A 25,545-nucleotide genomic window follows, 5' to 3' on the forward strand; every position below is an offset into this window, starting at 1 on the left:
CATAGAGCTCCACACACATAGAGCTCCACACACATGGAGCTCCACACATACATGGAGCTCCACACACATGGAGCTCCACACACATAGAGCTCCACACACATAGAGCTCCACACACATGGAGCTCCAAACACATGGAGCTCCACACACATAGAGCTCCACACACATAGAGCTCCACACACATGGAGCTCCACACATACATGGAGCTGCACACACATGGAGCTGCACACACATCGAGCCACACTCGCACACTAAAGCAGCCAGTCTGTGACACACGCGCAGGCTGTGACACACGCACACGACTGTGGCACACGCGCGCACACACACACACAATTCTCTTGAGCGCAACGCGAGTCACACCCAACACTTTACCCGCCTCCCCCCACCTCCATCATCCACCTCTCACACTCCCTCCCCATCTCACCCCCCCCCCCTCTCCACCACCCCACTCCCACGCCCCAACACACGCGGCCACCGCCGTCGCCCCTGCCGCCTGTGTTTATCGCCTCCTGAAGGCTCGCTGGCGTCATCCTCTCGCTAATGAAGATGACCGCCGTTAGAGAGGAGCGCACGGGGCGGACGGACGGCTGACAGATTACAGAGGGGGCGCGATTTAACCGGAGCGCGGACTCGGAGCCACACGCACTTCGCCTCCGCAGTCCCCGCGGGCGAAGCCACGGACGGCAGCGAAGTGTCGGGGACTTCTTTGGCTTCGAGCGCAGGGGGGGCTAGGAGTGGGTGGGGTGGTTGGTGGTTGGGTGTTTTGGTGGGTGGTAGTGGTTGGTGGTGGTGGTGGTGGTGGGAGACGCAGTTGTTAGTTTAGCGCGACGCGGGCCGAAGCGGGCGATGAGATTTCGTGGCCCGCGAGTGGCAATCTCGGGCGTTGCAGAGCGCGCAGTCGTCGTTTAGCAGCGTCGTCGTCGTAGTCGTCGTAGTCGTAGTCGTCGTCGAGCTTGCGAAGAGGGGCGAGTGGCAGGGCGCAAGTACAGATTGCTCGAGGTTGTAGGACGACACCGGGGGGTGGGGGTGGTGTTGCGACGTGGGATTGGCAGGCGGTAGACGAGTCGAGGTATATAGGATTGAGTCGAGTCAGGACACGGCGAGAGAGCCGCGGACGCCGACGTTTCACGAGCCGCTCAGATCACCGGCGCTGACGACGACGTCGAGCCAGCGGGCGGGAGGGTGGGGTGGGGGAGGTTTGAGTCCAAGTACACGAGGCACGTGTTCAGCTCGCTGTCGAATTGTATTTCAACAGACGCTTAGGGTTAGCGCGTAGCATCAGTATCACACACACACGCACACTCTCACACATAATTAGAGCTATCTCATCATCATCATCATCAGCAGCGTCGTCGTCGTCATTATTTATTTCCCTGCGCCCATGGACGCCGTGCGAAGGGACTTGATGATGCTCATGTCCGAACGGGCGCTCGGCGGACACAAGTCCCACTTACGATGCGAGCCGCCGCCAAGTCCTGACCAGGACAGCGTGGGCCACCGCACCCCGCCGCCGCCCCTGCACGCGCACGGCATCGGCATCGGAGGCATCGGAGGCGGCGGCGGCGGTGGCGCTCGTCTCAGCCCGCGAGCAGCCTCCCTGCCGGGCCACCTCTTCTCGCGCGACGAGGCGACCGTGCACAGCGCGTTCCGTGCGGCTGTGCAGGCAGACCACGCCGCCAGCGGACTGTCCCTCGGCGGCGGCGGCGGCGGTGGTGGTGGTGGGAGCGGCGGGGCTCTTCTGCAGCTTTTTCGACGGCAGGCCGCGCTCCCCGGGCCGGCGTCGCTGTCGGGACCAGAGCGGTCCCTTCACGTGATCCGCCAGCACGGCGGGGCAGCCGAGGCGCCCGCCAGAGGCGAGCCCTGCACCTCCGAGGACGAGATACTGGAGGAGGAGCTGGAGGTCAGCTGCTCATCGCCCGAGTGTCCGGCGCCGCCACTGCGAGACTCGGCCAATGCGCATCATCATCATCAGCAGCAGCATCAGCAGCAGCATCAGCAGCAGCAACACAGCACAGTCGCGGCAGCTGCTACGGGAAAAGGGAGAAGCAGCGACAGTCCTGGCGGAAAGGGTGAGGAGAGAGGGGGTCACGGGAGGGGACTGTCTGTGAGTGTCGCCTCGTGAGCGGGTGTTTACGTGTGTACATCTTGCTGTGTGTGTGTGTATGTGAGATTGTGTGTGTGTGTGTGCGTGATTCTGCGTGTGTGTTTTATGTATTATGTCGATATCTGTGATTGACCAATAAACAGTAACGATTATCTGAACTGGTCTTGGACCTCCCCTAGGTCGACTCTGCCGCAAATGAATACCTGTGCGCTGTCTAAATATCACCACTAGAGAGACAAAGGCGGCCGGTCGTGGTATTGGCCACCCACACCCTCCTTGTTTGTCGTGCCGGCCTTCATAAATGCTCGCTAATGGCACTTGCCGCAAGTCTGTTAAGTCTATACGGGGGATGTTTGTATTTGTGATTGTGTGTGTATGTGTACGCTTGACTATCTGTGTGCGTGTGCCTCTGTACACGTATCGGGGAACGGCAATGTAGCGGTTAGCGCCTTGCGTTACGAACCCGGTCACCCGAGTTAGATTCCCGAATCACGATGAATACTCGCTAACAGCACTTTCCCCAACAGTCTGTTGAGGCTACACGGGGGGTCTTTGTATTTGCGTGCGTGCGCGTGCGGTACGATGAAGAGGGCACGCAGGGGTCTGGTTCAGACATCATTCGCCACTGATGTTAGCCGTGGCCGGGGAATCGAACTCACGTGTGCCTCGCTCACAGCGCGCACCGGCGATAACCGCTTCGTTCACCGTCTGCCTCCTCCTCGCTCTAGCAAAAAATCCCTCTTACCAAGTCGGCGGCGGCACGCGCGTCGCGAGGATGGGAACGTTGTAGCCGATGGTCACGGCCAGGGGCTTCCCCGAGATGCACTGCCCAGCGCGGCGAAGTCGACGCGAACGAGTACACGCCGCGACTCGCGTGGCGCGCGGGGAGGTCATCTCTCAGCAGTGCTTTGGCGACGTGCTGGGTAGTGTGCCATGCAGTTCGAGTGCTGTCGTGATAACGAATGGAACCCATGCGATGCTGTATTCAATAACTTGTCCCCCTCCTCCCACCCCCCGCGCTAACAAGTCACGAGAATGATCCACACGAATAATTGTAGTGGACTCACCAAAAACAAAAGTGGTCTTCTTTAATGCTCGTCGTCAAAGCGGGTAAAACTATGGACCTGTTTCGACTTTCTTGGTTTCGTCTTTCTTGGGTCTCATCAGCCAGCAGTAGAGGCGGGCGTGTTAGCCGTGCAGAGAGCGAGTCCCGCTTGGCGCGTCTGAGGTCTCCTGCCGCGACGATGACTCTTGCGCGTAACGCGTCAGCGACTTGCGTGATGTGATGCAGCTCCTTCGCTAATAATAATCCACTGCTGGATGAAGGCCTTTCTCTCTACGGCTGTTTGACCATACTTCACCACTGTGGGTCAGTAAGGGGGGTGGGGCAGGGGGGTGACTTACGTGATGCGAAATGAAACACTGTTGTCTGTCGAGATTTAAAACAATTGAAAGAGTCGTTGTTAGGCCATTATATAATAATCATCATCATCGGCCATCATCAATCCACTGCTGGATGAAAGCCTCTCCAGGTCTTTGCCATCTGTCATCGTTCTGCGACGTGATCGTTAGGTTATTCGTGAGGCGCTTACATTTTTTTAACGCAGCCAAGTTGGTTGGGGGTCGTGAATCACAAGCGAGCTGTGGAGAAGGAAGGAGCCGATGGAGGCGGTCGTGGGGGGGGGGAGAGGTCGTAGCGATGGAGGTAGAGAAAGGCGACCTCACGGACAGAGAGACGCGGCGACTCAAATGTTCGGCGACAGAGAACGGCGATCGTAACAGGACACGCGCGGGCACACACCGGCAGATTTGTCGTTTTGTTTTACCTTTGAACGTTGCCTGAACGTCCAAACAATTGATCGTAATTCACGAATTACTCGCAACGACGTAGAATTAATATAACGTTTTATATATCTATATTTTGAAAAGGTGTAATTGCGTCTAGTTAGTATTGTCTTAGATTATTGATCATTAAAACAGTCGAGTTAGAATTATTTTAAAATTATAGTTTTTTTAATGAAAATTGCAAGGAAATATAAAATCGACGTATTTAAACAAACGTGTGTATTTTACACTCAGTAAATAAATAAAATGACGTATGAACTGCAGTAAAATGTAATGTTTCACGCATGACGCTATATATACACATATATATAACAAAAACACACGTGACTCGCACTACATATTATATATTATACGTTGAATTAAAAATAAACTAGGGTTAAATAACGCGCCGTTCAATATTTGTCTAAGACGTGCGATTTTATTCGGTATGCCTCAGGATGACATCGCTACATTATTTACAGTTGTTAAGAGGCAGTAAGTGTAATTTAAGACGCAGCATGTTTTGGTGACATCTGAACAAAACTCGATTTAACGTCAGTTGTTTCTCCCCACCACGGAATTGACAAATGTAGCAGACACTGCACACATGTGTCTAACACGCCTACGCGCACACACCTACACTTATACCAATTGATACTAGCTCTCATTGCTGCTAAAGCTATCGTAGATGCTAATACATTTCCACGATATATAAAGATATATATATATACATTCAACACGTAATTAATTTGCAAATGAACACGTACAAAAACTTAAACGCTTGGCGCTGACAATACCTTAAAGATCAACACCACATCTTGTATGGCGATTTGATAATATAATAGGCAATCATGATGAATACTTACCACTGCAATTAACTCCTATATAATATATATGTAATACAATACGATAATGTATTATTCTACACGGGGTATATGCGCAATTCTCATAGCGCAAGAAAATAAACCACAACTCTCGTTCCTGTTTGGAAAGTTACCATCGTTCGTGCATTCATGATATCATCATCATGATCATCATCATGATCATCATTAACATGAACATCATCATCATCATCATTGTGATCATCAACCGTGGTCAATCCACTGCTAGGATGAAGGCCCCGCCGTCATAATTCATATCGGACGGAAGTTGTGACTGGAAAGATACTTTTTTAATTCCTGTTCACAGTTTTAGTTAATCATAATAATGCTACAAATTATGTGATGGCGATGCTGCTTCCGCTACGTTGGCAGTGGAGCACAAGCACAATTAACAACACCCATCTCAAAGCATTCATCAAGCAGCACTGCCCACGTGTGCCCTGAAGAAGGGTCATTCGCCGAAACGTCGCCTACCATTGAATTGCTATTTTAAGGCGACGGTGGTATTGATTAATGTGTTGAGTTTATTTTTCTATTTTTATAATACATTATCACGCTTCATTCTAAAATCGCCACTGTCATATTCAGCTAATGTGTCATTGTAACGGGCTCGCAATGCACGCGTCAACAGATTCAATACTTTGACCAACAACCCGCGGCATTTACAATCTCACGAACTGTGATTACACACGCGAGTGTGCGTGTGTAATTGTGTGTGGGTATATTTGTATTTGTGTCTTTTATGTGTGTGTTTGCTTTTGTTATTGTACATTTGTGCGTGTGTTTGTTTCAGTGTGTTTGCATGTATGTGTGTGCGTGTGTATTTATGTATGTGTGAGTGAGTGTGTTTGTCATATTGTGTTTATGTGTGATTGTGTGTTTCTGTGTGTATTTACGTGAGTGCGTGGATTTGTCTGTGTATGGCTGTAAGTGTGACTGGGCATGATGTGTCTGCCTCTGTGTGTGTGCGTGTGCGACTGTGGGGAGTGGTGGAGCAGTGGTTAGCGCACTACGCTACGAACCCAGCGATCCGAATGCGATTCCCGCTCAGGGCCAACATCAGTGGCGAATATCTCAACCGGCCATGGAATTCCCCTAGGTCGACTCAGCCAACATTTAGTACGGGGCGCGGTGCGTAAACATCACCAATGGGGAGACAAAGGCGGCCGGGCGTGGTGTAAACCACACCACCCCCTCGTGTGCCGTGACGGCCTTCCGAGGTGCGCGCTCAGAGCACTTTGCCCAACGGCATGCATTTGTCTATACGGGTGACATTTGGCTTTGTTTTCTCTGTGACTGTGTTTATCTGTGTGTTTAAACTGCGTTGAAGGTCAAGTGATGCGATATTTCAATTGACTCTCACAGGGCGGATCGTGTGTGTGTGTGCGCGCGTGTGTGCGTGTAGATCTTTGTGTATATATGTGTGTGCGCGTATATGTGAGTACGCGTACATATATATGAATTTGTATGTTCATACGTGTACATGTTTGCATGTTGGGGCGAGTGGTGTTAGCGAGCACCTATGAAGGCTGCCACACGGCACACGAGGGGGTGGGTGAGTGGCCAACACCACGCCCGGCCGCCTTTGTCTCCCTAACGGCGATGTTTACTACACACCTCGCCAGCTACTCATTTGAGGCTGAGTAAACACGGGGGATTTTTTGTCCTTCTGTCTCCGTGTATACGTGCTTGCGCACGCGTGTGTCAGGTTACACGTGAGTGCGTTGGTTTGAATGCTCATGTGTGTACGTGTATGCGTGTGTGTACACATGTGCGTGGCGAGCGGTGGTGTCGCGGTTAGCGCGCTGCGCTACGAACCCGGCGACCCGAGTTCGATTCCCGCTCACGGCGAACACCAATGGCGATTATCTAAACCGGTTCTGGGCCTCTCCCCTAGGGCGACTCAGCCTCAAATTAGTCCATAGTGTGGTGTATAAATATTGCCACTGGAGAGGCAAAGGCGGGCGTGGTGATGACCACCCACCCTATCGTGTGCTGTACCGGCCTTCATAGGTGCTCGCGAACAGCACTTTCCCCAACAGTCTGTTAAGGCTATACGGGGGATCTTTGTCTTTGTTTTGTCGTTGTACACGTGTGCGTCGTACGTGCATGTGCGTTGATGTATGTCCGTGGGTACGTGTTTGTGTGCGTTTGTGCATCAATTCGCCTGTTTTTTGTATGGGTGTGCGAATCCCGGTTCGATCCCCACTCACGGCCAAAACCGGTGACGATCATCTGAACTGATCCTGGGCCCCCCCCCTAGGTCGACTCAGCCTCAAATGAGTACCTGGTGCGGTATGTAAATATCGCCACAGGAGAGACAAAGGCGGGCGTGGTGCTGGCCACCCACCCCCTCGTGTACCGTTACGGCCGTCATATGTGCTACTCGCGAATACGACTTACTCCAACTTTCTTTTAAATGCTACACGGGGGAACGTTGTTTTTGTCTTCATAACGCGTACATGTATGTATGTTGAACTGCTTTCGCATCGAACGTAGCAAACCATGTTAATCGGAGGTGCGGGGGAAGGACAACAAACTAAACACGAAAAGCAGTTCTAAAGTAATTAGTTTGCCATTTAGATGTAAAAGTGCATAACGCTGTGAAATCCTCGTAAACCGTCATCGTTATTACACGGCCGTTACTAAGAGCGTCACCTCGTTGCGCGCACACATCATTCGCGATGCTAAATCTGCGATGACCTTCACCAATCACCGATCCGCTGGCATACACACGATGCGCGGCGCTGTGGCACGTGTGTTAGTCTAATGACAGTGACCGCATCATTAACACGGCGCATACCGCGACACGCTTTCACCAGCTCGCACTCTGACACCGCCGATAGAGTTCCAGGGCCTGTGCTGTGGCCTTGATCGCACCGCCGATATTGTTCCAGGGTCTGTGCTGTGGTCTTCTGGACCACGTGTCCCTTCACAGTCGTTCGTAGCAGGTCTCTAACATGGCCAGCGGCGGCTCGCTGATGAGCGCTGATGATGTGAGCGAAAACGCGCGCGCGTCACCCATTCTCTCTCTCCTCGTGGCTGTAAGGCGTACAGTCCGTTGTCGATCCACTGCTGGATGAGAGAGCCTGTCACCCATCGTGTGAGTTTCAGGAGAAACGAACACAACACATTCACGTAAATAACACAGTGGGCCTTTAAAGAAAAACAAATAAATAATCGGCGACGTTTTAGACAATGGCACTGATGTCATCATGTGCTGCGAAGGGCAATTGCCCAAAACGTCGCCGATTTAATATTTTTATTTGAAAGCCACTGTGATATTTACGAATGTGGTAAGTGTTTTATTATTGTTATTAATTATGCTTGTGCATCACTACCAACGCAAGTGCATAATCGCCACCAAATATTTTTCGTTATTTTAAATCGGTTTGACGAGTTGTTTGAGAAATAATATTCACTGCCGTTTGTGAAAGGTGGATAGCACAGACGTGGAAGTATATAAGTACTGCACAGCAATTGATATTGCAGACATGCCTTCTGTAGCGACAATGTAATTAACGTCTTTATATACGCCCAGGACTGTCAGCTGGAAATTTTGGGCGACGCCTGTAAGTGAGTAATACATATATTTACAACATATACATTAGTGAATACAAAATATGCATTAATTCAACTAACCACAGCATTAGCTTCGTTCAACCGCTCATGAATGGGAGCGGCGATTCTTCCCAAAGGAAGATCTGACAACAACAAACATTATTCTTCAGGCTCAGTTCAACTACCATTCGGGTGTTGGTATATCATCATTATTATTTAAATCATACACAGGTACTGGCTATAAACGCAATGCACAGTTTATTGTTAGGGTTGTAACTATATACATATACAGTATTGATGTGTAAGTTTAATTAATTCTTTACACTCGATGCCGCTACATTCACAACAAAACAATCAATTTTTGAATCGAATCGCAAGCTGGGGGAGGAGGGGCAAGGGGGAATCTACTGGTTATTTAGCCAGCCATACTTCACCGCGCCGGTCAACGCGGGTCGGTGAAGGAAGGGGGGTTGCCTCGGAGTTCAGACATCGCTCCTCACCGATCATTCTCCGTGAGCCGGGAGTCGAGGCGCGGGAGACGTTCATCGGTTGAGTTCCGGACAACGCTGAGCTCGGTCCCGTCTCCCGCTGGTGGTTGGGAGCCGCAGCGGGTACCGGACAAAGGTGCCTCACCCATCCCTGGGTGGGGGTGGGTGGGGGGTGGGTGGGGGTCCCCTTGCCCCCGTGTGTTTGACACCGGCAAGGAATCGAACGCGCGCCGTCACTCGTCGCTCCGAGGTGTCACGGCGCTTCGGTCGCAGCGTCAATCTCGAGCAAGGGGGTCACCCACAGCTGGAAGCGGCCGCTTGCGCGACTAATTAGCGCGACAATCGCGAGTCGCCTGCCACCGCTTTGTCCACGTCTCGGCGAGTAGTTTATGCAACGAGGAGCGTGATCATTGTATAATCGACGATCGGTAATTGCCGATAATAACTCGCGATGGATCGCTGACCCGATCGGATGCTTGAAGAGTCCGAAGCCTCTACTGTGAGCAACCAGTTGCGCAATTTCTTGCAACCGGTTGCAGAAACGTCTACTTATATAGGCGACTGCTTTGCCCACGTCTGAGCGATATTTCAAAGATTTGCATAAGTATAGAGGAAGTTCGTGCAATGCAATCAACAAATGTTTAAGCAAATATTTACTGTAGGTTGATGGTGCAGGAAGGTTATCCCTCCACCACCGACCCCTCCATCGTTAACACCATCATCACCACAATCAATCATCATCACAATCAACCATCATCATTTATATCACAACCAATCACCATAATCAATCATCATGACAATCAACCATCATCATCATTTATATCACAACCAATCACCATAATCAATAATCATCAGCATCAACCATTATCATTCCACTGCTGGATGAAAGTCTCTCTAATCCACCGCCATCTCGATCTGTTACGATCCATTGATTGTAATCGATGCGCACTACACACGGTCGCATGCTTATTGATGTCTGGTAGTGCACGGTCGATCGAGTCAGGATCGTGCTTGATTGGATGACTGCCACGAACATCGTCGTCACAGGCGGTGGTTGGCAGTAGAGAGTAGTGCAGAGCAGTCCATTGTTGTGCTGCACCTGCCCATACTTCCACAGCTATGAACTCGCCTTGCTCAGCTTGGCGAGGAGGAGGCTCCAACAATCCTCACGCCCCGTCGAGGTATGGACAGTCCCTCAACCAGCAGTGGATTTGCGAAAGGGGCGCGCGTGCAGAGGTGTAGAATAATTACGCGGCTTGCCAAGCACAGAAAGATGAGTCTCAGAACTCCTCTTTAGGAGGGCCATGCAGAGAGGATGTTTGGCCAATTCCATGTGTGCACCCGGTGAACCCCCCCCCCCCCCCCGCCACCAGGAAAACGAGGGGGGGCACAACACACACACAACACCCCACAGATAGATTCAAGAATCCAGTTGCTGCACTGTCACCATCTGGAACACCTCGCACCCCAAGTCTGTTACACCTGATACCCCCCATGCAGTCTCCACGTGGCAACCAGGCTCAAAACATGCTGAGCTTCCGAGATTTTGGGAACATTCGGGGCGACTCGTGGGTGACCTGGCACAACTCAGACTCCTCACATGACTCACTCACGTGACGCACGTGACTCAATTGAACATGGTGGTGGTGCTGGATACCGCAGTACGGGAGGATGTGGGGTTGAGTGGACTTGCCGACGACTGGTACCAGCGGTGTCATGATCGGCCTCTATGGAAGAGGCTCGTGAAGGACGCTGCTGGGCAGTTGGAGGCAGTCGCCCTCCGACAACAACGGAGGGCGGAGGAGCGCAAGGCGCTTTAAATGCAGCAAGTTTGGCAAAGTAGGGGGTACAGCTGGTGTGCATCTACCGGTCATCTCAGTCAGCCAACCTATGGCACCTGCTGGGTCTGTCCCGAGACCTGTCAGCAGAGAGCCTTCGACACTTCACGTGGCCTCAAAGTGCACCTGGCCTGGCACAGGCGCTGTGGTGACGTCACCGTCACTTCGTGGCGAATGGCGGCTATTGGTATTGGTGCTGAATAGTTGGGGTATTGTCACGGAGCCTAAACATTCCACTCCGTCAAGCGGGAGGCAATGACGACCGTCAATATTCTTCCGAGTGACCATCAAGGTCACGGGGTCATCACGGCCAATGGCGGCTGATGCAAAGTAGGTTATCCGCGAAATGGCGATATCGCGATGTATCGTACGATATAAGGTCCACCACGATTATCGTATCGTTCCGTTTTGCATAGACGTCGTTGTTATATCGTGATTAACTTTGCTTACATTAGGTACAATTTATATACGTTTTTTTTTCGCAGACATAATATATGTGAAATAACGCGCGCAACATTTACATGTATAACTATATATATATCCAATTAAATGATTTCTTTATAAATGTAAATACGTATGGAAAAACTAAAATTTTGCCGGAGCGATTGACTGATATGACGTCTTCATGTACTCGGCTCTATTTAATTTGCTCACTTAGGCACCGAGTAACGGACAGCGCATGGGTTCTGAGCGCTACAGATTGACTGCGAAGTCGCAGTATATCACAGGGCTGGTGGTAGGCGTGCGTCAAGTGAACCGCAGCTGAAGAACACTAAAGTGCTCCTGTTTCGCCCTTGAAGTGCAGCAGAGCACAGGAACATGACGATAATAAGAACGCAGATCGAACGCTAACAGTTACACATAGGGGGACAACGGTATCACGGTAATCGTCATGCGATAAACGAATACCCTGTCGTGAAAATGACATCACGGAAACGCTGACACCGTCACCTCTCGCCGTCGCTTCCTTCTTTCTCATAGATCCCGTCGTTGTTAGATTTCTCGACATCTGGATTCGTACGGTGCGAAAGAAGTTCAACATACATTCAGTACATACGAGGTCTGTTCCTAAAGTCTCACCCTAACCAGCAGCAGCAGCAGCAGCTCCTCTTAGCTCGTCCCTTTGTTGTGTAGTTGACACGTCCTTCCGCTCGTCAGACGGACATTACAATTGATTCGCAATATATTGTTTGAATGCTATTCGTGTTATTGTAGTATAACCTTTAGTGCGTACCCTATTCGATGAAAAATTAATACACAAGTTCCAATTTATAACGTTTGCGAATTACTTTACAAACAACGTAATGTCTTTCACGCTGCCTTTTTTATAGCCTTCAATACGATAAGATGGATAGCAATAGTGGACCGTGACGGATGGCGACAGCGTGAGAAGGCTGTCATCCAGCAGTGGATCGAACATGGATTATGTGATTGATGATGATGATGATAATGGCATGATCGATCACGCAGCTCTGACTTAATAGATTAAGAACACACGCAGCAACAACAGCAACAATGATGACATTGTCTGCAGTGTCCACCCAGTCGCAAGCACACACTCGGTGATCACGGGCTCGTACACATGGAGAGACTACCAAGCCCTCGTGCGCGAGTGAGATGGGTGGTGGCATCGCAGAGCCGTGAGGGATGGTCGAGGCGTGGGGTGGGGGGGGACTTAATCAGCAGTGAACAGAGCATGGCTGATTATTAGAATCATCGCCATCATGATTACAATCATCATTTTCATCCATCATCACGCGCATCAATCAATCGGCCATGAAACATTGAGTGAATAATTATCAGCCTTGGTCTATCCACCGCTGGTGACTATTCACGGGAATTATTTGTGGTCGATTGATTGATTGGCGCTCGTGATGATGTGTGAAGATGATGATGATCATTTTGGCGATGATTATAATTGTTAAAAATGTATTAATGATCATGATGATTCCCAGTTGATCAATGATGATAGGTTGTAGTCGATTGATGATAATGAGCAGAACATATATTTAATGAATGGTTGATGGATGCTGATTAACAGCTGGATGATGATGCGCAGTTGATGATGATCATTATGAAACATACAAATATGACGAACATTTTTTTAAAGTATGTAAACGTGCATGCACATGGAGGTTCGGTAACTCGATTGTGTTTCTCTGCATCATCTCTCTTTCGAAACGCGAATCTTTGCGAAAGTCTAAAGTTCGCGTTGGAGAAATTGTGTTCATACATCAAAATGTGCAGCGCCGAATCGAGTGGGTTAACACGTGGTAACATAATAGCACGTGACATACGACATAGTGACGCGCAGTGGAGTAACACGTGTCACACGGGAGAGTAGCACGTGGCACACGGCAGAGGTCGCAATCGGGTACCCGATACCCGTACCCTACTCGATACCCGGCTACCCGTACCCGGCCGGGTTACGGGTACGGGTAGACCGTGAGTCACTGGTGAGTCACCGTTTGTCACTCATTTCCCAACGTCTTGTCTCTTCTCACAATTCAAGTGCCTAGAATCAACCCACCCGCGCCTGCAACATGGCTTCATCCCAGAGGTTGCAATCGGGTACCCGATACCCGTACCATACCCATACCCGGCCGGGTATCGGGTAGGGTACGGGTACGGGTACCCGTTTGCGACCCTGATGCGGCCGGGTACGGGTACGGGTAAGGAATCAAAACCCGTCTGCGACCTCTGGCACACGGTAGAGTAGCACGTGGCACGCAGTGGAATAAACTCGTGCCACACGGCGGACCACACACTGTAGACAGTCGGCGGCTGCACTATTATTGCTGCACTATTATTTCGGGCAATCTCCGGGATTAAGAAGCGTGTGTCATTTGACAAATGTATCTATTCAAATAAATTGTAACAATCAAGACTGTGTAGGTAGTGGATCAGACGACTAACGTTTGCACCATTGTATGACCACCTGGCTTCCTAGGTTAATCTCACGAACAAGGCAAAAACAAAAGATACAAACACGCAAACTAGAAAAAAAACATCATTTATAGCTGAATACAATTGTTAACGGAAAAGTGATCATTAATCGCTGATGGGATGAATCTAAATGATAACATTAACGATAATACTTTCTCACTACACTGCTCGATGAAGGCTTCCCGAAGAAACCGGCCACCAGAGTTCGATTCCCGCTCACGGCCGACACCGGTGACGATTATCTGGAACCGGTCCTGGGCCTCCTCCTAGGTCGGCTCAGCCTCAAATGAGTACCTGGTGCTGTGTGCAAACGTCGCCACTGGGGAGACAAAGGCGGCCGGGCGTGGTGCTGGCCACCCACCCCTTCGTGTGCCATGACGGGCCTTCATAGGTGCACGCTACCAGCACTTGCCCCAACGGTTAGGGCTATACGGGGGATCTTTGTCTTTGACCACACTTTACCACGCTGGTCAACGCGTTCTGTTGAAGGGGGGAGGAGAGGACCCAGAAATCTGTTCGATATCATTCACCGCTGATGTTAGCCGTGTCCGCGAATCGAACTCCGACATCTGTATTCGCATCGCAGTGCGCTGACCGTAGCTACCTATTATACATACAGGGTTACAATCACAGCGTCACAATGCGCCGGACACAATACCCCTGTTGTCTATGCCCAGGAGCCGCGAACGGTGGCTCCTGAAGGAACCGCTTCGTGACAGTTCTTTATTAGAGGACCCACACCCGTCTCGTATTCACCACCGCAGTGCATTGCGGCTCTTGAAATATCGAGGGGTGTTTTTTTTATTCTTTTGCGAATTCGATAAAAAGAAATGGCTCTTCTTGTTGTTATTTTTTTTTTGGTTTCCAACCCCCTGGTCTATGCGGAACGCCGCACTCAAACGCATTGATTTCTATCCCCTCGTATGCTCGGGGATTTCTCTGGGAACTGGAGATTTCACCAGCAGAATACATAAATAACAATACTCATTTAAGAGGTCGTAAACCCATGGAGGACCCTTGTGAAGAAAAAAAAATACATTTGGTTGAGACTCAGCGAGGCTTTCATTGGTAAATATAGAATTATTGTCAGAATGATTTGTACCTCCTTGTGATAAATCGATCAAGATAACGCGTAACGCTGACCAGAAGTCTTTATATATGGACACACATATACTGCACGCACGGGTAGAGGCAAAGGTCCCCGCGTAGCCCACGCAGGCTGTCGGGGCAAGTGCTGTCCGCGAAGCGCCGATGAAGGCCGACACGGCGCACGAGGGGATGGTGTGGCCATCACCACGCGCTATGCACACACAAAGACAAAGGTCCCCCGTATAGCCTTTAACGGACTGTTGGGGCAAGTGCAGCTTACCCACGCATACGCAGATACAGACGTAAATATAGATGTACACGCACACATACACACGCGGACATACACATATATATGAATACAAAGATCCCCCGTTTTGTATTGTTTCCCGTATTAATGTCGTATGAAAGGGTGGTGTTGCTTGTACCTTGCCCGGCCGCCTTTGTATCCCCAATCCCGATGTTTGCAGACAGCGCCAAATACTTGTTCGTGGTTGAGTCGACCTCGGGTAGGCTCAGGCCTGATTCAAATATCACTCGCCACTGCGGTTAGCCATGGCCAGGAATTGAACCTAGGTAATCGAATGTGCTGCACAGTGCCCTAAACTAACGCGCATATGCATACATATCTGCTTTTATATACAAACACGCGCAGGAATTCACGAACACAACAAAATACTCCACGACATTGAATTACAATTCTTTGGCCGTGAACCGGTTAGATTCCCATCCAAGGTTAACACATCAGTGGCGAGTGATATCCGAACCTGTCCCGAGCCTCTCCCCGTCGCCAACGCGCATTCGACCGACGCGATGAAGTGCAGTCAAACGAGCCTCCATCCAGCAGTGGATCGACAAAGGGCTGCGTACTGATATCAATCAATTAGCCAATTGGAACTCTTCTTGAAAACCCTCTCTCCATTTGCCTCTCATCTCGAAACCGCTCGCAGAACACGAGAGCCGCTCAAAGTGCGCCGCCGGCTCTGGCGACGGCCCCCCAGACTCGCCGAGTCCCGGCGGGGGCAGCCACGGGCAGCTGGGGGGCAGCGGGGGGGGGCTCCAGTCCAGCCAGGGCAGCGGCCCGGGTCCCGGCGCGGGGCCCCCCGGAGGGACCCTGGGTTCGGACGGGGTGCGGCGCTACCGCACGGCGTTCACGAGGGAGCAGATCGGGCGCCTGGAGAAGGAGTTCTACCGCGAGAACTACGTCTCGCGGCCTCGCCGGTGCGAGCTGGCGGCGGCGCTCAACCTGCCCGAGACGACCATCAAGGTGGGTGGTGGACGGATGCGTGGTGTGCCGCGTGGGTGTCGGTCGCGAGGTGGTCGTGGAGGTGTGGGCCGTCGAGGTGCGTGTGTGTCCACGTAGTCTCCACGTGGTGTCATCGTGAGATGGTAGAGATATATGGGATGCAGTATCATAAAGCACATAATTGAACAAACGGATTGCTTCAAATGCTTGGGTTTACTGAGTGATTCAAAACTTACTTTCCAACCGCCTATTGATCACGTCTCGAAGAAAATCTAATTTGTTTTTTAATACAAATAACAAACGCTCTTTTTTCCATTCGATTGCGCCTGCAAACTTTTGAAGCTATCATTCGACCACTTCGTGTGTACTGTGACGTTGCTCACATATGAGCTACAAATGAAACACGGAATAGGCTTAACCCGCTTTATCATTCTGTTCTTCAAATTCTACTGGATATACCATACAGGACCTACCATTGTGATCTTTACTTAAATTTCAATCTCACGTCACTTTACGCAAGCAAAAATCTAAACTGGGCCATGTTCATCCATAAACTCCTTATTGACAAATCTGCGCTACACTTAACTAATTCATGAACCCAATTGTCGTACCCAAAAAACCTAACAAATTGTTTTTTTTAATATGCATACAACAAAGAAATTGGAATAGGTGACGATGTTTTTCGCTCTTGCAGCACCAACGTTTTGGAAGAACCTAGTTTCCTCCCTTCACCGAGCACTTCTTCCTTCAAAACATCGCCTTCAAAAAAAGACGAGCTCAGGATACAGCAGCCACATTTGCAACTGTGATTTGTAACTGTGAACATTACCCAGTGTGTTGATAGTTCCATTTTGAAGCGCGCTAGAATTGAGGGATTGTGTTGTGTTGGATTGTTGTTGTTGTTGTTTTGCTGCCTTGCCCCAAGCTTGCATTTGCTGTTGATAAAACTGCAGGAATCAATACACTTGCGCGATGTGTACTCCCTTGCCTCATTTATATGCCTTTATTCACTTCATTGTGACTTGTTTAACTTCTCTCCATCTTACTCTTGCACCTTTTATGCATTTTGTTCTGATGTAACTTGCTGACCATCTGTGCAAAAAAGAGCTTCATAGCTTCTTGTGTTTAGTTTGATGTCCCCTCCCCTTTTTTCCCGTTGGCTACATACGCTGCGAAATAAGTTCTACCGACATACATATCACACCTTCTGGTGGTTATCATACCAATAAATAATGGTAATCATTCGTGTGTAACTATTAATGTTCATCACGAACCCAATTAATTTTTTCAAGGCAAAACGCCACCATCGTTGCCCCGCATCTCCGTTACCAGCTACGCAATGCCAGATGCTGATTGTGAGTACAATGAGAACGGTGATGGGGAGAAGAAGGCAGGGAATTTGGTGGCCGTGCGTTGCGGGGTGCGGGGGTTAGCGCATCGCACCATGAAGCCGGCGACCTCAGTTTGACCCCTGGCCACGGCTCACGTTAGTGGCGAGTGATGATGTAACGGAACCTGGCCTGGACCCTCCACCCACCCCCCTCCACCCACCCCCCTCCACCCACCAGCGTGGTGAAGTACGCTCAGACAATCCACAAATGCACGTGGACCGACGCAATGTAGGTAGGCCTTCATCCAGCAGTGGATTTACAAATGGCTGTAAATGATTAATTTAAACATAATAAAAAAAAACAAAAAAACTGATTTGTTATTTGTTGTTAAGCCTATGATAAAATACTAACGGCTCCCAATCTATCATGAACTGTGTGCTCTCACTCGAGGTGCAGCAAGCATTGCACCACCTTGTTGCACAGATACTGCACTTCACTCACGAACAGTCACCGTCGCAGAGAACAACTTCTGCGGTTGTTTGCAACAACTAAAAAAAGGTCTTACTCTCTCTTCCTCCACAAATGAAAACAATAGCCCGGTGTTCATCACAAGTCCAACAAATATAAAGCTTGCATTTGTCAGAGCAGTAATACGGTGAAATAATTAGGTCAACCAAACACGTTTAAAATGCGATGGTTTACAACCTTGTTGTTATATGACCTTGCTTCGAGGTGCATACACAATCTTGGCGAGAGGTGGGTGTGAGGCCACAACACAGTCAATGATATGGCTCAGCCCCCCACATCCCAATCCCCTAACCTCTACACCACTGAGGCTTGTCTTGCAGACTCATCGGCAACTGGGCAGAGAGTTCACACTCCACACGAGAGAGTGAGAGAGACAGGCAGACAGTTTGAGTGAATCAAGGGTGGCTGAACCCCGTATAGGAACTCATGCTCGTCCCCTGCGCTGCTGGCTCCACCACAGCCGCTATGAATACCCCCCCCCCTTAAGCCACTCGGCCACCTCCTTAGACGAACCTTCAGTTGAGGGGAGGCCGGCACGAGGGTGTGAGGCAGAGGTGGGTGCAGAGGTGGGTGCAGAGGTGGGTGCAGAGGTAGGTGTAGAGGTGGGTGCAGAGGAGGGTGTAGAGGTGGGTGCAGAGGTGGATGTAGAGGTGGGTGTAGAGGTGGGTGTAGAGGTGGGTGCAGAGGCGGGTGCAGAGGCGGGTGCAGAGGTGGGTGTAGAGGAGGGTGTAGAGGTGGGTGCAGAGGAGGGTGCAGAGGTGGGTGTAGAGGTGGGTGCAGAGGCGGGTGCAGAGGCGGGTGTAGAGGAGGGTGTAGAGGAGGGTGTAGAGGTGGGTGCAGAGGCGGGTGCAGAGGCGGGTGCAGAGGAGGGTGCAGAGGAGGGTGTAGAGGTGGGTGCAGAGGAGGGTGCAGAGGCGGGTGCAGAGGTGGGTGCAGAGGAGGTTGCAGAGGCGGGTGCAGAGGCGGGTGCAGAGGAGGGTGCAGAGGCGGGTGCAGAGGTGGGTGCAGAGGTGGGAGCAGAGGTGGGTGCAGAGGAGGGTGCAGAGGCGGGTGCAGAGGAGGGTGCAGAGGTGGGAGCAGAGGTGGGTGCAGAGGAGGGTGCAGAGGCGGGTGCAGAGGAGGGTGCAGAGGCGGGTGCAGAGGAGGGTGCAGAGGCGGGTGCAGAGGTGGGTGCAGAGGTGGGTGCAGAGGTGGGTGCAGAGGTGGGCGTAGAGGTGGGCGTAGAGGTGAGTGTAGAGGTGGGCGTAGAGGTGGGCGCAGAGGCGGGTGCAGAGGTGGGTGCAGAGGTGGGAGCAGAGGTGGGTGCAGAGGTGGGTGCAGAGGTGGGCGTAGAGGTGGGTGTAGAGGTGCTTTGGGCGGATCATCCATAATCGACGCAACCACAATTGGCAATCGCTTCGAGTTGCCCCGAGTTAGCGGCGACTGCCCCTGAGATTGGACGGTGGTAATGAGAGGAGTGGCTTGAACGCGATCGTGAGAAACTCGTCACGTGACAGGCGCGTGAAGGCTGGACACAAATAAAAGTAACAATGACAATGTGAGTCATGGCAGCTATAAAGGTGCAATTGTAACCAAATGGCGCGATGCTCCCAGAATGCCCCTACATGGCACGTGACATCACCAAATTTGCGTGAAAAACTAAACTATGTTTTTGTTTTGACCAGGTAAGGCCCATTGAGTGACATAGATCTTTTTAAAGAAGCGATCTGGCCACAAACGATAGCTCAGCGAAGTGGCTTATCACGTGGACATTTTTATCAGCCAACTACTCGAAACGCGTGTTTCTAAATGTGGAGAGAAAAAAACCGGAGAACCCGGAGAAAAATCCACGTGACCAGGGGGAGAGAGACACGCAAACTCCAAATATACAGAAGGCGTCAGGATCTGGATCGAACCCACTACCTCCTGTATACCAGGCGAGGTAGTTAACATAGTTGCAATACGCTAACCACTGCACGGCTGATTCCAACACAATCACACGTAACCACGTGCACACAAACACAGAACAAAAAGACAAAGATCCCCTCCACCCCCCCCCCCGTATAGCCTACACAGACAGATGGGGCAAGTGCAGTTCGAAAACATACATACACGCGCACACGTCAACACACGCGCGCGCTGCTTGATCATTATGCGGATCAAATGTAAGACCTTCTGCTGATAGAAAAAAAAACTTTGGTCCGGAGGGCCCATTTGGTTGATGGATTTAAATGTTATTTTATATGTTTTGTGTGACGACACAGACGCTTGTCGGGTTATTTACGATGCTATTACTGTGCCTGCGTGCCCTCTCCACTGCGCGGAGCCTCATCCCAGGCCCTCTCTCTCTCTCTTCTAACTCCCACACCGACAAACACAGCACGAACAAAGATCCCCCGTGTAGCCTTAAAAGATTGTTGCGGCAAGTGCTGTTGGCGAGCACCTATGAAGGCCGGTACAGCACACGATGGGGTGGGTGGTCATCACCACGCCCGGCCGCCTTTGTCTCCCCAGTAGCGATGTATACACACCACACGAGGTACTCATTTGAGGCTGAGTCGACATAGGAGAGGCCCAGGATGGGTTCAGATATTCGTCACTGGTGTTGGCCGTGAGCAGGAATCGAACCACTACACCGCCATTCCACACTCCCACACCAACACGCAATGACACACACACACACAAAGACAAATATCCCCCGTATAGCCTCGACATACGTTTAGGGCAAGGGCTGTCAGGAAGCACCTCTCTGAAGGCTGGCACGGCACACGAGGGGTGTGTGTGTGTCAAGCAGCCGTCCTTCGACACTGAGTGGTGGTGACGTCACCACGACACGTGTGCCAGGCCCATGTTCACCCCGATGCCACGTGGAGTGTCGAGGTCTCGCTGCTGGCAGGAGGTCACGGGACGGGCCCAGGTTGCGTGGGTTTGACTGACTGAGGTGCAGATGCAAAGACAAAGATCCCCCGTGTAGCCTTTAACAAGCTGGTGGGGCAAGTGCTGTTCGCGAGCACCTATAAAGACCAGCGCGGCACACAATGGGGTGGGTGGCCAGAACCATGCCCGACCGCCATTGTTTTCCGAGTGGCAATGTACCTGGTGCAATGTTTACACACTGCGCCAGGTACTAATTTGAAGCTCAGCCGACCTAGGGAAGGCCCAGGACCGATGCAAATAATCGTCACTGGTGTCGACTGTGAGCGCGAATCGAACTCGGGTCGCTGGGTTCGTAGCGCAGCGCGCTGAACCACTACACCACCGCTCCCCACATTGCCGCTCCCTCACCGCTACCCACAGCCGTTGCACTCCTGGCAGATGCACCACTGCACAACGACACATATCCCCCGTATAGCCTTAACAGACTGTTGGAGCAAGTGCTGTTAGCGAGCACCTGCGTGTGCACGCGCAAACACGAACAAACACAAATCCACACACAACAAACAAACACACACCACACCGCGCACACTGATGCACCCCTGAGCTGATAAATAATCCTCCCCGTGGCCCGCAGAGTGCGGCTCGTGATTGACTGACGGTTTGGTTTGAGCTTCTCCGTGCGCGGCGCAGATCCATCACGGCGCGTGATCGTGGCTGCGAGCCTTATATAGCCGGGCCACGGCCATCGTTCCAGAGGTCATGCACGGAGTACGACCCGCATAGGCAGCAGCGGCGGGGGAATGACACAATTTAAAGCTCATCTTTCATTAAATAAAATAATAGAGAGAGATTGAAAAACAAAAAGATAGGTGTCTCGCGCGGCCCGCAATGTGTTTGGGAGTAAATTATCTACAGATGGAAACGCTGGAATAAAACGAAATAAATTAAGGATTTATTATTTTTGGCAACGGGTGCCTTTCTCTGTGTAAAGCGGGACCCCCCCTACCCCCCCATTATGAAGTGAGGTCGTGACCCCAAGGATCGTTACAGCTCCTCGCACTCCGTGGACCTCGTAATGAACACGGAACAAATTAGTGTGATCACTGCCACCACCACCATGATCACTACCACCACTACCACAACCACGATCACTACCACCACCATGATCACTATCACCACTACCACTACCACCACGATCACTACCACCACCATCATGCTCACAACCACTACTACCACCACCACCACGATCACTACCACCATGATCATCACCACCATGCTCACTACCACCACTACCACCACGATCACTACCACCACAATCACTACCACCACGACCATGATCACTACCACCACCATCATGCTCACTACCACCACTACCACCACCACCACCACGATCACTACCACCACGATCACTACCACCACCATGATCACTATCACCACTACCACTACCACCACGATCACTACCACCACCATCATGCTCACTACCACAGTACCACTACTACCACCACCACCACGATCACTACCACCATGATCATCACCACCACGATCACTACCACCACGATCACTACCACCATGATCACTACCACCACGACCACTACCACCACCACCATGATCACTATCACCACGATCACCACCACCACCGCCATTGAACACTGAGATTAGATGCTACGTAATCATTACCTTGGATGAATGCCTACTCCCAGTCAGGGTGAGCTGGCATTACCACACATTCGCAGCAATCTGATGACAATTGTTTGTAGGATAAGTTTAATGTGCTTACTAAAGAGTCGGTGCTTATCAAAAATATCACACCAGCCTGCACGCGCCTGTCAAGAAGATGGATTATTTTTTGTTGTAAGATTCAGTCAGCCTATAGTTCGCTAAGGCTCATAGAGCCACATGATTGCAGACTGAATACTCACAGTCATTGACGTGCACTTTAATCCAGTGGCAGATGAACTGACCTTGACAGGTATGTGGCTGAATAAGGGCAGTAGGTCGAAACGTTGACGTACGCACGTGGAAATAACAGTTGAAACACAATCGCCTTTCACGATCTTCCACATCGGAATGTTTTCGTAAAATTTTTTTATAAAACAGGTCGAAAAAATATATATGACAAAAGGAAAGTCGCATCAATGTGTCCCAAGGATTTGCTTTACGGAGGCTCCTGCAAGTGTATTGTTGGGCCAATTCCATTCATGAGCGTTTCGCTCCACGTAGGAGGAAGCTGGAGAGCCCGGAGAACACCTACCTCGAACACGAAGTGGGGTGGGACATACTAAAACACCTTCCCACACATAAATAGACTCAAATGTGCATCGCTTTACCGTGCTACACAGAGCCGTCCCTAGGGTACGGCGAATCAGGACGACTGCCCCGGGCCCCTCGCTTGGGGGGGGGGGCACATTGTGTTTGCCCTGGGCCTCGCACCTCCCCTACTATGGACGGCCCTGCCGCTACCTACCCATAGACTGGCCACCTTGCAGCCCGATCTTCAAACCACTGGTGTTTCCAGGAAGTCTCCCAGTCATGTATAATCACGCGTAATCGCCTAATCATCATCATCATGATCGCAACAAAATTATCATTCCACAACACAGAGTAGGGGTTGGGGGTGACAACGCGTGACCGGACCTGGAGAGCATTCAAACACCGCTCCATGGAGTGAGTGGTTGATTCTGGTTGCTCGCTCGAAACAACGATATTGACGGCACGAGCTGAATGAAATATTTGTTCTTCCATCCTAATCATCATTATTTTACTCTGCTGTTGATTGAATGAAATATGTTTATATCAGCTTCATATTAATGTTGATGTGTTTAATTAAAAAAACCCCCATCTGTCTGCTTTTCCGATCTGTACTCAATAACCAAACGCAGAAGTGAAAAAACTCAACACCAAACAAGGACAAAGACCCCCCGTATAGCTTTAATAGACTTTTGGGATAAGCGTTGTTAGCGAGCACCTATAAAGGCCGGCACGGCACACGACGTGGTGGGTGGCCCGAACCACGCCCGGCCGCCTTTGTCTCCCTTGTGGCAATGTTTACACATCGCACCAGGGTGCTCATTTGATGTGGAGCCGACCTAGGAATAGCCCCCAGTAGTGGTTCAGATAATCGACAGCTGCGTTGGCCGTGAATGGGAATCGAACTCAGTTCGCTGGGTCCGCAACACCGCGCTGCTAACCGCTACGCTCTCCTTCTCTCTCTCCTGCAACAGGTCTGGTTCCAAAACCGGCGCATGAAAGACAAGCGGCAGCGCCTGGCCATGTCCTGGCCTCACCCGGCCGACCCGAGCTTCTACACCTACATGATGACGCACGCCGCGGCCGCGGCCGCCACGGGAGGGCTTCCTTACCCGTTCCCCCCGCACGTGCCCCTGCCCTACTACCCCCCCGTGGGCATGGGGCCCGGGGCGGCCGCCGCCAGCCCCTTCCAGGCGGCCGCCCTGCGACCCCTCGACTCGTTCCGCGCCGCTCTGCACCACGCGCACCCTTACTCGCGACCGGAGCTGCTGTGCGGATTCCGATCTCCCGCCGCGGCGCTCTACACGGCGGCTCACCACGGACTTCAGCAGCAGCAGGCGGGCGGCGCCCACTGCTCCTGCCTGAGTTGCCACGCGGCGGCCAGCGGCCAGGCGGGTGGGGCCGGGGCCGCGGCGGTCGCGGCCGCCGCGGCCGCAGCGGCGGCGGCGGCGGCGGCGCAGAGAGGCGGTGGAGCGGCGGGTGGCGGAGGCGGTGCTGGAGGAGGAGGGGGTGCGGCGGGAGGAGGAGCGGGACCAGATTTCCTGTGCACCACGCGCTCCGACAGCAGCTTCCTGCCGTACGCGGCGTCCGTGCTGAGCAAGCCCGCGGCACTCACTCTGGACCAGCGGGAGGAGGTGCCCCTCACGAGATAGCAGCCTTGGCTGTCCCTGCGCGACCTCTCGTCCCCATGCCCTCCAAGGACCCTTGTGCCCTCCCCGCCCGTCCCTCGACTTCGCAGAGAAACGATCTCGCCCTAGCTCCGTTTCTTCCTCTCCGCTTCCTACCCCGAGACGATGTGAAACTCATAGCACCGTCCGCCGCCTAACAACAACAACGACGACGAAGACAAACAGCGGCACGGCTGTTAACTCGTTTCTTGTACATTGGCGGACGCGTTCGAGAGGGAGTCGTTCGCGTTTTAAGTCGGGTGCATGCCACGAGTCGGGATTAACGATTTTAATGTTTGTGACTCGATCGATCGATCAAGCGCCGCGCACAACAAAAAGGCTTTTTTTTTGTGTCACGGGGTTCAACATTTTTTTCGCCGTTAATTATTTTTTTGTTTCGGGTGTACGTATGTATGTTGAACTTCTTTCGCACCGGACGTAGCCAACCGTGCTAATCGGAGGTGTCCGATGCTCTCGGCGTGCAGTGTTAGTCGCTGCTGCTGCTGCCGCTGCTGCTGATGTGCGCGCGTGCGTGTGGATGTTTGACAGTCGCGGAGGTGAACGAGTCCGCGTGAAGATAGGGACACGATAGTGATGCCTCCCTATACCGCTCCTCCTAAATGCGTGGTCGTTCAGTAAATTAATAACTTATGATCATTAACGCATAACTATACTTATATATATAGACACGTACACACGTACAGAGACAATACAAAAAATAACCTTCACGTGTACTGTGTGTGGGTAGCCCCCCAGTTGTATACAAATACCCCCCCAGGCTACGAGGATTGTAAATAAGTTGACGCTGTGTGCGAAATCTCGTGTCGCTTCCCCGCGCGAATGTGCGCGTGGTGTGTGTGGTGTGTGTATCCGTGCCGGGTCGTGATGGAAATTAAACAATCAAGCTCCTCTCTGATGGACCTCATTTGCATACCGGTGACCGCC

The 25,545-nt window shown here is 51.5% G+C and overlaps 1 protein-coding gene across 1 annotated transcript; it reads left to right on the forward strand.

The window, feature by feature from the left end:
- The first annotated feature begins 1,378 nt into the window (after positions 1-1,378).
- LOC144721136 (uncharacterized) lies at positions 1,379-24,585 on the forward strand. The gene is made up of 4 exons (XM_078598532.1): positions 1,379-1,897; positions 10,356-10,416; positions 15,676-15,992; positions 23,908-24,585. The coding sequence occupies exons 1-4, from the start codon at positions 1,379-1,381 to the stop codon at positions 24,583-24,585; spliced, it is 1,575 nt and encodes a 524-aa protein (XP_078454658.1).
- The last annotated feature ends 960 nt before the right edge of the window (positions 24,586-25,545 follow it).

Source organism: Lampetra planeri, chromosome 10, assembly GCF_965212315.1.
Source record: "Lampetra planeri chromosome 10, kcLamPlan1.2.h2, whole genome shotgun sequence".
Classification (NCBI taxonomy): Eukaryota; Metazoa; Chordata; class Hyperoartia; order Petromyzontiformes; family Petromyzontidae; genus Lampetra; species Lampetra planeri.